General features: G+C 52.0%; 1 protein-coding gene across 2 annotated transcripts in view; it reads left to right on the forward strand.

Annotated features, from left to right (window-relative positions):
* LOC116958691 (nucleobindin-1-like) overlaps nt 1-15,130 on the forward strand; it is a 46,240-nt gene extending 31,110 nt beyond the window's left edge. For both annotated transcript variants that reach the window (XM_076057226.1, XM_076057224.1), the window contains exons 6-12: nt 3,376-3,466; nt 4,799-4,857; nt 8,588-8,680; nt 9,068-9,157; nt 10,364-11,035; nt 13,456-13,561; nt 14,688-15,130. In XM_076057226.1, the coding sequence (XP_075913341.1) occupies nt 3,376-3,466; nt 4,799-4,857; nt 8,588-8,680; nt 9,068-9,157; nt 10,364-11,035; nt 13,456-13,561; nt 14,688-14,737 (1,161 nt within the window). In that variant the 3' untranslated portion in view covers nt 14,738-15,130. The remainder of the gene's footprint in view (nt 1-3,375; nt 3,467-4,798; nt 4,858-8,587; nt 8,681-9,067; nt 9,158-10,363; nt 11,036-13,455; nt 13,562-14,687) is intronic.
* Nucleotides 15,131-16,105: the final 975 nt, after the last annotated feature.

Below are 16,105 nucleotides of genomic sequence, written 5' to 3' on the forward strand. Positions count from 1 at the left end.
TCAAAATAACAACAACAACCACAAGACAACTAAGATTAAGGCCATCAGTCTAACTCCGTACTACAATAAACAAAAACATGGCCAAAACAAAAAAAAACGTTTTCGAAATCACCAAAATAAAAGCCATAAATCCAATGTAACAGTGATCATAGGGACTGTGACCGATTTTTTTAAACAATAAACTACATGAATAAATCATAACACCAAAATCTAGAGCCATATTTTAGGCCACTGAAATATATATATAAATATATATATAAAGTTGAAACTCGAAACGATTACAATTATTCGTGTTATCCTGCACAGGGTGAGTCCTCGCTATCGAGCTGCGTGTAGCGGTCTTTCAGAAGCGACCTGCCATCGCAAAAGCTGATCTCCCAACGTTCAAATAATGCAACGTTCAAATGCACGCTCATGCAGCCCAACATCGTTCTTCAATCGGGATTCCCCGTTGGCGAGGCTGTTTTAACACGCACAACGGACAGGAAGGACAGGATCAAAAGGGCTCGCGCAATGCGCATCCATAATGAACGTTGACTCATTGATTCCACCTACCCCCCCCCGCCCCGCGCTGAAGTGTGGTCACCACATCTGCGACTCTATATATGAGGAACAAAGGAGGTGGACTGATCCGGAAATCTGGCTGTTGTCCGATGAAGCTGGTTGCGATTTACCGGCGAAATCGTCGTACTCGGATTGTAAATGTTGTGGCTTGGCTCTCCAACACACCGGTGGTGCTGTACTTAGTATACTACACTATACACTACACTATACACTACTACACTATACACTACAATATACACTACACTATACACTACACTATACACTACACTATACACTACTACACTATGCACTACACTATACACTTCACTATACACTACACTATACACTACTATACACTACACTATACACTTCACTATACACTACACTACTATACAATACTATACACTACACTACACACTATACACTACACTACTATACACTATACACTTCACTATACACTACACTATACACTACTACTATACACTACACTATACACTACACACTATACACTACACACTACACTATACACTACACTATACACTACACACTACACTATACACTATGCTATACACTACACTATACACTAAATACTACACTACACTACTACACACTACACTATACACTACACTATACACTACACTATACACTACACTACTATACACTACACTACTATACACTACACTATACACTACACACTCCACTATACACTACACTATACACTACACTATACATTACATTATACACTACACTATACACTACGCTATACACTACACTATACACTACATACTACACACTACACTATACACTACACTATACACTGCACTACTATACACTACACTATACACTACGCTACACACTCCACTACACACTACATTATACACTACACACTATACACTACACTATATACTACACACTAGTGCTGTACTAGTGACAAATTGGCCACGTTCTGTTCACGTGACAAACCCTTACTAGTTGACTGTGTCGGGTGGTGGCGGGTTTTAACGCGATCCAACCCAAAGTAACTACGTTATGGATCATCATCACCACCATCATCATCATCACGTGGGAATTCATATCAGCAGCCAAAAACTCCAAACGCGTGGCGACGTTCCCTCCCAACATGGAGAATAAAAGCCAGCAGACCCTGAGAGTAAAATCCACACGACCACTGGGAGAGAGAGAGAGACAGAGACACCGCAAACTCCAAATATACTGTGGGCATCAGGGTCGGGATCGAACCCACGACCTCCTGTATCCCAGGCGAGGTAGTCAACATCTCCTAGCCACCGTGATGATGATGAGAGAGAGACGCAGACTCCAAATATACAGCAGCAGCAGCAGGGTCAGGATCGAACCCACGACCTCCGGCTGTATACCAGGCGAGGTAGTCAACATCTCCTAGCCACCGTGATGATGGTGATGATGAGAGAGAGACACAGACCTCCTGTAGACTAGGCGAGGTAGTCAACATCTCCTAACCACCGTGATGATGATGATGAGAGAGACACACAGACCTCCTGTAGACCAGTCGAGGTAGTCAACATCTCATAGCCACCGTGATGATGATGATGAGAGAGAGACGTAGACTCCAAATACAGCAGCAGCAGCAGGCATCGTCAGGGTCGGGATCGAACCCACGACCTCCTGTATACCAGGCGAGGTAGTCAACATCTCCTAGCCACCGTGATGATGATGATGAGAGAGAGATGCAGACTCCAAATATACAGCAGGGGTCGGGATGGAACCCACGAACTCCTGCTGTACACCAGGCGAGGTAGTCAACATCTCCTAGTCCACCGTGATGATGATGATGAGAGAGAGACGCAGACTCTAAATATACAGCAGCAGCAGCAGGGTCGGGATCGAACCCACGACCTCCTCCTGCACACCGGGCGAGGTAGTTAACATCTCCTAGCCACCTTAGTGATGATGATGGTGATGATGAGAGACACAGACTCCAAACATACAGCAGGGGTCGGGATCGAACCCACGACCTCCTGCACACCAGGCGAGGTAGTCAACATTTCCTAGTTCACCGTGATGATGATGATGAGAGAGAGATGCAGACTCCAAATATACAGCAGCAGCAGGCATCGTCAGGGTCGGGATCGAACCCACGACCTCTTGTATACCTGGCGAGGTAGTCAACATCTCCTAGCCACTGTGATGATCATGATGATGATGAGAGAGAGACGCAGACTCTAAATATACAGCAGCAGTAGCAGCAGGGTCGGGATCGAACCCACGACCTCCTCCTACACACCGGGCGAGGTAGTCAACATCTCCTAGCCACCGTGATGATGATGATGATGAGAGAGAAACAGACCTCCTGTAGACCAGGCGAGGTAGTTAACATCTCATAGCCACTGTGATGATGATCAGAGAGAGACACAGACCTCCTGTATACCAGGTGAGGTAGTCAACATCTCCTAGCCACCGTGATGATGATGAGAGAGAGAGAGACACAGACCTCCTGTAGACCAGGCGAGGTAGTCAACATCTCCTAGCCACCGTGATGATGATGATGAGAGAGAGAGAGACACAGACCTCCTGTAGACCAGGCGAGGTAGTCAACATCTCCTAGTCCACCGTGACGATGATGATGAGAGAGAGACGCAGACTCCAAATCTACAGCAGCAGCAGCAGGCATCGTCAGAGTCGGGATCGAACCCACGACCTCCTGTATACCGAGCGAGGTAGTCAACATCTCAGGGGCAGTTCTCTGACGCCGCTGGATGATGAGGAGGGCCTTCATCCAGCAGTGGGTAGAGCACGGGCCGATGGGCGATGACTGGCGAGGGAGGTTGTCCGTGCTTGCGGTGGCTTCCCCAGGGCAGCGAGAAGCAGCTGAAGGAGGTGTGGGAGGCCTCGGATGGATTGGAGCCCGAGGATTTCGACGCCAGGACCTTCTTTCACCTCCACGGTGAGTGAGCAAGTCGCGACTGAGAGGGGGAGGTGGAGGAGAGGGAGACACGTGGAGGAGGAGGAGGAGGAGAGACACGAGGAGGAGGAGGAGGAGAGACACGGGGTGTGTTGTGGTAGTGAGGAGGAGGAGGAGAGACACGTGGTGTGTTGTGGTAGTGAGGAGGAGGAGGTAGAGGAGAGACACGAGGAGGAGGAGGATGAGGAAGAGAGACACGTGGTGTGTTGTGGTAGTGAGGAGGGGAGACACGGGGTGTGTTGTGGTAGTGAGGAGGAGGAGGTGGAGGAGAGACACGAGGAGGAGGAGGATGAGGAGGAGAGACACGTGGTGTGTTGTGGTAGTGAGGAGGAGAGACACGAGGAGGAGGAGGAGGAGGAGAGACACGAGGAGGAGGAGAGACACGGGGTGTGTTGTGGTAGTGAGGAGGGGGAGGAGAGACACGTGGTGTGTTGTGGTAGCGAGGAGGAGGAGGTGGAGGAGAGACACGAGGAGGAGGAGAGACACGAGGAAGGAGGAGAGACACGGGGTGTGTTGTGGTAGCGAGGAGGAGGAGGTGGAGGAGAGACACGAGGAGGAGGAGAGACACGAGGAAGGAGGAGAGACACGGGGTGTGTTGTGGTAGCGAGGAGGAGGAGGTGGAGGAGAGACACGAGGAGGAGGAGGAGAGACACGAGGTGTGTTGTGGTAGTGAGGAGGGGAGACACGAGGAGGAGGAGGAAGAGAGACACGTGGTGTGTTGTGGTAGTGAGGAGGAGGGGAGACACGTGGTGTGTTGTGGTAGTGAGGAGGAGAGACACGGGGTGTGTTGTGGTAGTGAGGAGGGGGAGGAGAGACACGAGGAGGAGAGACACGAGGAGGAGGAGAGACACGAGGAGGAGGAGAGACACGGGGTGTGTTGTGGTAGCGAGGAGGAGGAGGTGGAGGAGAGACACGAGGAGGAGGAGAGACACGAGGAGGAGGAGAGACACGAGGAGGAGGTGGAGGAGAGACACGAGGAGGAGGAGAGACACGAGGAAGGAGGAGAGACACGAGGTGTGTTGTGGTAGTGAGGAGGAGGAGGTGGAGGAGAGACACGAGGAGGAGGAGAGACACGAGGAGGAGGTGGAGGAGAGACACGAGGAGGAGGAGAGACACGAGGAAGGAGGAGAGACACGGGGTGTGTTGTGGTAGTGAGGAGGAGGAGGTGGAGGAGAGACACGAGGAGGAGGAGGAGAGACACGAGGAGGAGGAGAGACACGGGGAAGGAGGAGAGACACGGGGTGTGTTGTGGTAGTGAGGAGGAGGAGGAGTGACACGGGGTGGTGAACGTTGTCCACCTTTTCTCTTCCCTAGATTCCAACTCTGACGGATTTTTGGACATCCTTGAACTCGAAGCCATTTTCACCAAAGAGGTGACGGGCTGACAGTGGGAAGGGAGCCGACACTGCTTGAGCCCTGGGTCTGGGTGTCTCTCAGAATGTCGCACTGCGTCTCTCTGTCTCTGTGATGAGTCTGTGGGTGTCTGTGTGGTGAGTCTGTGGGTGTCTGTGTGGTGAGTCTGTGGGTTTCTATGTGGTGAGTCTGTGGGTCTCTGTGTGGTGGGTCTGTGGGTCTCTGTGTGGTGAGTGTGTGGGTCTCTGTGTGGTGAGTCTGTGGGTCTCTGTGTGATGAGTCTGTGGGTCTCTGTGTGGTGAGTCTGTGGGTCTCTGTGTGAGTTTGTGGGTCTCTGTGTGGTGAGTCTGTGGGTCTCTGTGTGGTGAGTCTGTGGGTCTCTGTGTGGTGAGTCTATGGGTCTCTGTGTGATGAGTCTGTGGGTCTCTGTGTGTGATGAGTCTGTGGGTCTCTGTGTGTGGTGAGTCTGTGGGTCTCTGTGTGGTGAGTCTGTGGGTCTCTGTGTGGTGAGTCTGTGGGTCTCTGTGTGGCGAGTCTGTGGGTCTCTGTGTGATGAGTCTGTGGGTCTCTGTGTGGTGAGTCTGTGGGTCTCTATGTGGTGAGTCTGTGGGTCTCTATGTGGTGAGTCTGTGGGTGTCTGTGTGGTGAGTCTGTGGGTCTCTGTGTGGTGAGTCTGTGGGTCTCTATGTGGTGAGTCTGTGGGTCTCTGTGTGATGAGTCTGTGGGTCTCTGTGTGGTGAGTCTGTGGGTCTCTGTGTGGTGAGTCTGTGGGTCTCTGTGTGGTGAGTCTGTGGGTCTCTGTGTGATGAGTCTGTGGGTCTCTGTGTGGTGAGTCTGTGGGTCTCTGTGTGGTGAGTCTGTGGGTCTCTGTGTGGTGAGTCTGTGGGTCTCTGTGTGGTGAGTCTGTGGGTCTCTGTGTGGTGAGTCTGTGGGTCTCTGTGTGGTGAGTCTGTGGGTCTCTATGTGGTGAGTCTGTGGGTCTCTGTGTGGTGAGTCTGTGGGTCTCTGTGTGGTGAGTCTGTGGGTCTCTGTGATTAGTCTGTGGGTGTCTGTGTGGTGAGTCTGTGGGTCTCTGTGTGAGTTTGTGGGTCTCTGTGTGGTGAGTCTGTGGGTCTCTGTGTGGTGAGTCTGTGGTAGGTCTCTGTGTGGTGAGTCTGTGGGTCTCTGTGTGGTGAGTCGGTGGGTCTCTGTGTGGTGAGTCTGTGGGTCTCTGTGTGGTGAGTCTGTGGGTCTCTGTGTGATGAGTCTGTGGGTCTCTGTGTGGTGAGTCTGTGGGTCTCTGTGTGGTGAGTCTGTGGGTCTCTGTGTGGTGAGTCTGTGGGTCTCTGTGTGGTGAGTCTGTGGGTCTCTGTGTGGTGAGTCTGTGGGTCTCTATGTGGTGAGTCTGTGGGTCTCTGTGTGGTGAGTCTGTGGGTCTCTGTGTGGTGAGTCTGTGGGTCTCTGTGATTAGTCTGTGGGTGTCTGTGTGGTGAGTCTGTGGGTCTCTGTGTGAGTTTGTGGGTCTCTGTGTGGTGAGTCTGTGGGTCTCTGTGTGGTGAGTCTGTGGTAGGTCTCTGTGTGGTGAGTCTGTGGGTCTCTGTGTGAGTTTGTGGGTCTCTGTGTGATGAGTCTGTGGGTCTCTGTGTGATGAGTCTGTGGGTCTCTGTGTGTGATGAGTTTGTGGGTCTCTGTGTGATGAGTCTGTGGGTCTCTGTGTGGTGAGTCTGTGGGTCTCTGTGTGGTGAGTCTGTGGGTCTCTGTGTGATGAGTCTGTGGGTCTCTGTGTGGTGAGTCTGTGGGTCTCTATGTGGTGAGTCTGTGGGTCTCTGTGTGATGAGTCTGTGGGTCTCTGTGTGTGATGAGTCTGTGGGTCTCTGTGTGGTGAGTCTGTGGTGCTGGCCACCCACCCCCTCGTGTGCCGTTCCGGCCTTCATAGGTGCTGCTAGCTAACAGCACTTGCCGCTGCAGCCTGTTAGAGGCTACACGGGGGACCTTTGTCTGTGTCTGTGTGTGAGGCGCTAGCTGACAGCACTTGCCCCTGCAGCCTGTTAGAGGCTACACGGGGGATCTTTGTTTTTCATGCGTCTATGGGACCGTCCATATATGACGTCACGCGACTTTGGACGATTTTTGACCCCCCTCCTGCCCCCCTCTTCACACTGCGTCACAAAGCTCCCCCCCCCCCCCCAAATTTTTTTTAAAAAACTAAAACACTAAAAAACTAAAACGCTAAAACACTAAAAAACTAAAACGCTTCAAATCGCTTTAAAACTATCGTGCGGTATTTAATGCGGCGCTGCAAACTCTGACGTCGTAGGAGAAATCATTTATAAAAAATCAATTTAATTACAGTAGAAAAACGTATTCTCGGTTCTTTAGGTAAAGTCGCCACGTTAGGAGTGAAATAATAAAATAAAAAATAAAAAATAATAAAATCTAAATTTAAGCAGAACGCGTTGCCACAAATGTCTGACCCCACCCCCCACCCCCCAGGTGCGTGACGTCATTTATGGACAGCCCCTTTGTGTGAGTGCGTCTGTGTGTGTGTGTCACTGTGTGTGTCACTGTGTGTCACTGTGTGTGTGTCACTGTGTGTCACTGTGTGTGTCACTGTGTGTGTGTCACTGTGTGTCACTGTGTGTGTGTCACTGTGTGTGTGTGTCACTGTGTGTCACTGTGTGTCACTGTGTGTGTGTGTGTCACTGTGTGTGTGTGTGTCACTGTGTGTCACTGTGTGTGTGTGTCACTGTGTGTCACTGTGTGTGTGTGTGTGTCACTGTGTGTGTGTGTGTCACTGTGTGTGTGTGTGTCACTGTGTGTGTGTGTGTGTCACTGTGTGTCACTGTGTGTGTGTCACTGTGTGTGTGTGTGTCACTGTGTGTCACTGTGTGTGTCACTGTGTGTCACTGTGTCACTGTGTGTCACTGTGTGTGTCACTGTGTGTCACTGTGTGTGTGTGTCACTGTGTGTGTGTGTGTCACTGTGTGTGTGTGTGTCACTGTGTGTCACTGTGTGTGTGTGTGTGTCACTGTGTGTGTGTCACTGTGTGTGTGTCACTGTGTGTGTGTCACTGTGTGTCACTGTGTGTGTGTGTGTCACTGTGTGTCACTGTGTGTGTGTGTGTCACTGTGTGTGTGTGTCACAGTGTGTGTGTCACTGTGTGTGTCACTGTGTGTCACTGTGTGTGTCACTGTGTGTCACTGTGTGTCACTGTGTGTGTGTGTCACTGTGTGTGTGTCACTGTGTGTCACTGTGTGTGTGTGTGTCACTGTGTGTGTGTGTCACTGTGTGTCACTGTGTGTGTGTGTCATTGTGTGTCACTGTGTGTGTGTGTGTGTCACTGTGTGTGTCACAGTGTGTGTGTCACTGTGTGTGTCACTGTGTGTCACTGTGTGTGTGTGTGTCACTGTGTGTGTCACTGTGTGTCACTGTGGGGAGCGGTGGGTGTAGCGGTTAGCGCTACGCTGCGCTATGAACCTGGCGACCCGGGTTCGATTCCCGCTCACGGCCGACACCACCGGTGACGATTATCTGAACCGGTCCCGGGCCTCCCCTAGGTCGACTCGGCCTCAAATGAGTACCTGGTGTAGCGGTGTGTAGTAAACATCGCCACCGGGGAGACAAAGGCGGCCGGGCGTGGTGCTGGCCACCCACCCCCTCGTGTACCGTTACCGGCCTTCATAGGTGCTGCTCGCTAACAGCACTTGCCCCTACAGTCTGTTAGGGCTATATGGGGGATCTTTGTCTTTGTCTTTGTGTCTGTGTGTGTAGCTGGAGAAGGTGTACGACCCAAACAACGGGGACGATGATTTGGTGGAAATGGAGGAGGAGCGACTGAGGATGAGGGAACACGTCCTGAACGAGGTACCCACCTGCTCCTCGCGCTGTGATTGGTCGGATTCTGGGCTCGAGCGTCCGCGATTGGTCGGATTCTGTGCGAGCGCGTCCGCGATTGGTCGGATTCTGTGCTCGGGCGAGCGCGCGCCGTGATTGGTCGGATTCTGAGCGAGAGCGCCGTGATTGGTCGGATTCTGAGCTCGAGCGCCGTAATTGGTCGGATTCTGTGCTCGGGCGAGCGCGCCGTGATTGGTCGGATTCTGAGCTCGAGCGTCCGCGATTGGTGGGATTCTCAGCGCGAGCGCCGTGATTGGTCGGATTCTGAGCTCGAGCGTCCGCGATTGGTCGGATTCTGAGCGAGGGCGAGCGTGACCGCCATTGTGAACCACCCCATCCCCGCGTGCCCGGACCAAGGTGGACTTGAACAGAGACCACCTGGTGAGCCTGGAGGAGTTCATCCTCTCCACGCAGTCCGAACAGTTCCACAACGACGACTCGTGGGAGGTGACCCGCTCGCTCGCTCGCTCGCCTGCTCACTCACTCACTCACCCACCAAACCCACCCGCTCGCCCACTCACCCACCCACTCACTCGTTCGCTCGCTCGCCCACTCACCCACCCGCCAACTCACCCACTCGCCCACTCACCCACCCACTCGCTCACCCATTCCCGCTTACTCACTCACTCACCCGCTCACTCGCTCACCCAACCACTCGCTCGCTCACCCACCCACTCGCTCACCCATCCCCGCTTACTCGCTCACTCACTCGCTCGCTCGCCCACTCACTCACCCACCCACTCACCCACTCGTTCGCTTGCTCACCCACCCACTCACCCACCCACTCACTCACCCACTCACCCACTCACCCACCCACTCACCAATTCACTTACCCACCTACTCACCCACTCATTCGGCCACTCAACCACTCACCCGCTCATTCGCCCAGTCACTCACTCACTCACCCACCCACCCACTCACCCACCCAACCCACCCACTCACCCACTCACTCGCCCACTCACTTATCCATCCACTCACCCGCTCACTCACCCACTCAGTCATTCGCTAGCTCACCCACTCACCCACCCACTCACCCATTCACTTACCCACACACTCACTCACTCATTCGACCACTCAGACACCAAATCACCTACTCACTCACTCACCCAATCTCTCACCCACCCACCCACCCAATCCACCTACTCACCCACCCACAGACTCACCCACCTGCCCACCCATCCACTCGCTCGCTCACCCACTCGTCCACCCATCCTCGCTCACTCACTCACTCACTCGCTCACCCGCTCGCTCGCTCACCCATCCACTCGCTCGCTCACCCACCAACTCGCTCAACCATCCCCGCTCACTCACTCACTCGCTCACCCATCCCCGCTCACTCACTCACTCACTCGCTCACCCATCCCCGCTCACTCACTCACTCACCCACTCACTCACTCACTCGCTCACCCATCCCCGCTCACTCACTCACTCACTCGCTCACCCATCCCCGCTCACTCACTCACCCACCCACTCGCTCACCCACCCACCCACTCGCTCACCCACCAACTCGCTCACCCATCCCCACTTACTCACTCACTCACCCGCTCTCTCGCTCGCTCACTCATCCACTCGCTCACTCCGCCCCCTCTCAGTCTCTCATACCCTCCCCCCCCTCCCCCCCTCTTGTCCACCCCTACAATGATCCACCCCTAGACCGTGGACGACTCGCCGATGTTCACAGAGGAGGATTTCGCAAACTACGAGCGCCAATTCTTACCTCATCACGAGGCTGAGGAGCAGGAAGGGCATCGTCTAGAGGAGCAGCAGCAGCAGCATCATCAGCAGCAGCAGCAGCAGGATCATCAGCAACAGCAGCAGCAGGATCATCAGCAACAGCAGCAGCAGCATCATCAGCAACAGCAACAGCAGGATCATCAGCAACAGCAGCAGCAGGATCATCAGCAACAGCAGCAGCAGGATCATCAGCAACAGCAGCAGCAGCAGCATCATCAGCAACAGCAGCAGGATCATCAGGAACAGCAGCATCAGCAACAGCAGCATCATCAGCAACACCAGCAGCATAATCAGCAACAGCAGCAGCAGCATCATCAGCAGCAGCAGCATCAGCAACAGCAGCAGCAGCAACAGCAGCAGCAGCATCAGCAACTGCAGCAGCATCATCAGCAACAGCAGCAGCATCATCAGCAACTGCAGCAGCAGCAGCATCAGCAACAGCAGCAGCATCATCAGCAACAGCAGCAGCAGCAGGGACAGCAGCAGCAGGGACAGCAACAGCAGCATCAGCTGGGACAGCAGCATCAGCTGAGACAGCATCAAGAGCAGCATCACCAACAGCATCAGCAGCAACAGCAGCATCAGCAGCAGGTGATGAAGGCTCCTCTAGGATGCTCAGGGTTCAGTGTTAATGACAGAGGCTCATAGAGCCAGACTAAAGCTCCTCTAGGATTCTCAGGGTTCAGTGTTAATGACAGAGGCTCATAGAGCCAGACTAAGGCTCCTCTAGGATTCTCAGGGTTCAGTGTTAATGACAGAGGCTCATAGAGCCAGACTAAGGCTCCTCTAGGATTCTCAGGGTTCAGTGTTAATGAGAGAGGCTCATAGAGCCAGACTAAGGCTCCTCTAGGATTCTCAGGGTTCAGTGTTAATGACAGAGGCTCATAGAGCCAGACTAAGGCTCCTCTAGGATTCTCAGGGTTCAGTGTTAATGAGAGAGGCTCATAGAGCCAGACTAAGGCTCCTCTAGGATTCTCAGGGTTCAGTGTTAATGACAGAAGCTCATAGAGCCAGACTAAGGCTCCTCTAGGATTCTCAGGGTTCGGTGTTAATGAGAGAGGCTCATAGAGCCAGACTAAGGCTCATCTAGGATGTTCATGGTTCAGTGTTAATGAGAGAGGTTCATAGAGCCAGGCTAAGGCTCCTCTAGGATGCTCAAGGTTCAGTGTTAATGACAGAGGCTCATAGAGCCAGACTAAGGCTCCTCTAGGATGCTTAGGGTTCAGTATTAATGACAGAGGCTCATAGAGCCAGACTAAGGCTCCTCTAGGATTCTCAGGGTTCAGTGTTAATGACAGAGGCTCATAGAGCCAGACTAAGGCTCCTATAGGATTCTCAGGGTTCAGTGTTAATGACAGAGGCTCATAGAGCCAGACTAAGGCTCCTCTAGGATTCTCAGGGTTCAGTGTTAATGACAGAGGCCCATAGAGCCAGACTAAGGCTCCTCTAGGATGCTCAGGGTTCAGTGTTAATGAGAGAGGCTCATAGAGCCAGACTAAGGCTCCTCTAGGATTCTCAGGGTTCAGTGTTAATGAGAGAGGCTCATAGAGCCAGACTAAGGCTCCTGTAGGATTCTCAGGGTTCAGTGTTAATGAGAGAGGCTCATAGAGCCAGACTAAGGCTCCTCTAGGATTCTCAGGGTTCAGTGTTAATGACAGAGGCTCATAGAGCCAGACTAAGGCTCCTCTAGGATTCTCAGGGTTCAGTGTTAATGAGAGAGGCTCATAGAGCCAGACTAAGCCTCCTCTAGGATTCTCAGGGTTCAGTGTTAATGAGAGAGGCTCATAGAGCCAGACTAAGGCTCCTCTAGGATTCTCAGGGTTCAATGTTAATGAGAGAGGCTCATAGAGCCAGACTGAGGTTCCTCTAGGATTCTCAGGGTTCAGTGTTAATGAGAGATGATCATAGAGCCAGACTAAGGCTCCTCTACAATTCTCAGGGTTCAGTGTTAATGAGAGAGGCTCATAGAGCCAGACTAAGGCTCCTCTAGGATTCTCAGGGTTCAGTGTTAATGAGAGAGGCTCATAGAGCCAGACTAAGGCTCCTCTAGGATTCTCAGGGTTCAGTGTTAATGACAGAAGCTCATAGAGCCAGACTAAGGCTCCTCTAGGATTCTCAGGGTTCAGTGTTAATGAGAGAGGCTCATAGAGCCAGACTAAGCCTCCTCTAGGATTCTCAGGGTTCAGTGTTAATGAGAGAGGCTCATAGAGCCAGACTAAGGCTCCTCTAGGATTCTCAGGGTTCAATGTTAATGAGAGAGGCTCATAGAGCCAGACTGAGGTTCCTCTAGGATTCTCAGGGTTCAGTGTTAATGAGAGAGGCTCATAGAGCCAGACTAAGGCTCCTCTACAATTCTCAGGGTTCAGTGTTAATGATAGAGGCTCATAGAGCCAGACTAAGGCTCCTCTACAATTCTCAGGGTTCAGTGTTAATGAGAGAGGCTCATAGAGCCAGACTAAGCCTCCTCTAGGATTCTCAGGGTTCAGTGTTAATGAGAGAGGCTCATAGAGCCAGACTAAGGCTCCTCTAGGATTCTCAGGGTTCAATGTTAATGAGAGAGGCTCATAGAGCCAGACTGAGGTTCCTCTAGGATTCTCAGGGTTCAGTGTTAATGAGAGAGGCTCATAGAGCCAGACTAAGGCTCCTCTACAATTCTCAGGGTTCAGTGTTAATGAGAGAGGCTCATAGAGCCAGACTAAGGCTCCTCTAGGATTCTCAGGGTTCAGTGTTAATGACAGAGGCTCATAGAGCCAGACTAAGGCTCCTCTAGGATTCTCAGGGTTCAGTGTTAATGGGAGAGTCTCATAGAGCCAGACTAAGGCTCCTCTAGGATTCTCAGGGTTCAGTGTTAATGGGAGAGTCTCATTGAACCAGACTAAGGCTCCTCTAGGATGCTCAGGGTTCAGACTAGCTCATAGAGCCAGACTAAGGCTGCGTCGGGTGGCAGAAGGCGCACAACACAACACGCTAACTGCCGCTGTCACCCGCCCCACCCCCGCCCCCACTCACAGGCGGAGAAGCAGCAGCAGCTGGGACAGGCACCCCAGGAGCACAAAGGGCAGCCCATGGAGGCTCACAAGGACCCTAGCCTTCCCATTCAACACAACCCATTGGCCGGTGAGTGGGCTGCCAATGTCCGTGTCGGTGGGGTTCACAGTGGCCATGTTGGTGAGTTCCCAGTGGCCATGTTGGTGAGTTCACAGTGGCCATGTTGGTGAGTTCACAATGGCCATGTTGGTGAGTTCACAGTGGCCGTGTTGGTGAGTTCACAATGGCCATGTTGGTGAGTTCACAGTGGCCGTGTTGGTGGGTTAACAGTGGCCATGTTGGTGAGTTCACAATGGCCATGTTGGTGAGTTCACAGTGGCCGTGTTGGTGAGTTCACAATGGCCATGTTGGTGGGTTCACAGTGGCCATGTTAGTGAGTTCACAATGGCCATGTTGGTGAGTTCACAATGGCCATGTTGGTGAGTTCACAGTGGCCGTGTTGGTGAGTTCACAATGGCCATGTTGGTGGGTTCACAATGGCCGTGTTGGTGGTTCACAATGGCCGTGTTGGTGGTTCACAATGGCCATGTTGGTGGTTCACAGTGGCCATGTTGGTGGTTCACAGTGGCCATGTTGGTGAGTTCACAGTGGCCATGTTAGTGAGTTCACAGTGGCCATGTTGGTGAGTTCACAGTGGCCGTGTTGGTGAGTTCACAGTGGCCGTGTTGGTGAGTTCACAATGGCCATGTTGGTGGGTTCACAGTGGCCATGTTGGTGGGTTCACAGTGGCCATGTTGGTGAGTTCACAGTGGCCATGTTGGTGGGTTCACAGTGACCGTGTTGGTGGGTTCACAATGGCCGTGTCGGTGGGGTTCACAATGGCTGTGTTGGTGGGTTCACAGTGGCCATGTTGGTGAGTTCACAATGGCCGTGTTGGTGTTTCACAATGGCCGTGTTGGTGGTTCACAGTGGCCGTGTTGGTGGTGTTCATAATGGCCGTGTCGGTGGGGTTCACAATGGCCGTGTTGGTGGGTTCACAATGGCCATGTTGGTGAGTTCACAGTGGCCATGTTGGTGAGTTCACAGTGGCCATGTTGGTGAGTTCACAGTGGCCATGTTGGTGAGTTCACAGTGGCCGTGTTGGTGGTTCACAATGGCCGTGTCGGTGGAGTTCACAGTGGCCGTGTCGGTGGTGTTCATAATGGTCATTTCGATGGATTCACAATGGCCGTATCTGTGCTGTGCTGTGTTTCAGGACATGAGATGCACTTGGAGGGAAGAATTGAAAAACCGGACAATCACTAGTGACCCACACCATTCCTCACTAACAACCCACTCATCAACGAGCACTCACTCGCCACCCACACCATTACTCACTCGCGACCCACTCACTCACTAGCGACCGTCTCCACTTATTAAGTTTCACTTTTAGATAGAATCAACATCTCAAAACATTCACACCGCTACTAATTCCTCAGCCGCGGTGTTCACACAAAATGAACACATTCATATTGGTGTTACATTTTAAACCACAGTGAACATTTTGTCAGTTTATACAAGCAGATGGCACGTTTAAATCGATACAGTAAGTATGCAGTAAGTTTATGCAGAAAATATTTTCCTTATCATAGGTTCCGTATTAAATTAAACTACTGACGCCTGTCCTGAGCCCCCCAAACCTCGTGGCTCTCCACAAAATGGCTACTTGAGTCTTCTGTCTCCTCCCCTCATGCCGGTTACACGGGCCAAACCATTTCAGTGCCGTTCATGAGGGGGTTGTTCATGTGTCAAACCATTGTCATGTTCTACATGAGGGGTGTTTATGGGTAAAACCATTCTCGCTGTTCTGCATGAGGGGTGTTTATGGGTCAAACCATTCTCCCTGTTCTACATGAGGGGTGCTTATGGGTCAAACCATTCTCCCTGTTCTACATGAGGGGTGTTTATGGGTCAAAACATTCTCCCTGTTCTACATGAGCGGTGTTTATGGGTCAAACCACTCTCCCTGTTCTACATGAGCAGTGTTTATGGGTCAAACCATTCTCCCTGTTCTACATGAGGGGTGTTTATGGGTCAAACCATTCTCCCTGTTCTACATGAGGGGTGTTCATGGGTAAAACCATTGTCATGTTCTACATGAGGGGTGTTTATGGGTCAAACCATTCTCCCTGTTCTACATGAGGGGTGTTTATGGGTCAAACCATTCTCCCTGTTCTACATGAGGGGTGTTTATGGGTCAAACCATTCTCCCTGTTCTACATGAGGGGTGTTTATGGGTCAAACCATTCTCCCTGTTCTACATGAGGGGTGTTTATGGGTCTAACCATTATCCCTGTTCTACATGAGCGGTGTTTATGGGTCAAACCATTCTTCCTGTTCTACATGAGGGTTGTCCATGGGTCAAACCATTCTCCCTGTTCTACATGAGGGGTATTGATGGGTCAAACCATTCTCCCTGTTCTACATGAGGGGTGTTTATGGGTCAAACCATTATTCCCTGTTCTACATGAGGGGTGTTTATGGGTCAAACCATTATTCCTATTCTACATGAGGGGTGTTTATGGGTCAAACCATTCTCCCTGTTCTACATGAGGGGTGTTTATGGATCAAACCATTCTCCCTGTTCTACATGAGGGTTGTCCATGGGTCAAACCACTCTCCCTGTTCTACATG

The sequence above is a fragment of the Petromyzon marinus genome, chromosome 80 (genome assembly GCF_048934315.1).
Source record: "Petromyzon marinus isolate PM22_M1 ecotype Great Lakes invasive population chromosome 80, UKy_Petmar_22M1.pri1.0, whole genome shotgun sequence".
In the NCBI taxonomy this organism is placed as follows: domain Eukaryota; kingdom Metazoa; phylum Chordata; class Hyperoartia; order Petromyzontiformes; family Petromyzontidae; genus Petromyzon; species Petromyzon marinus.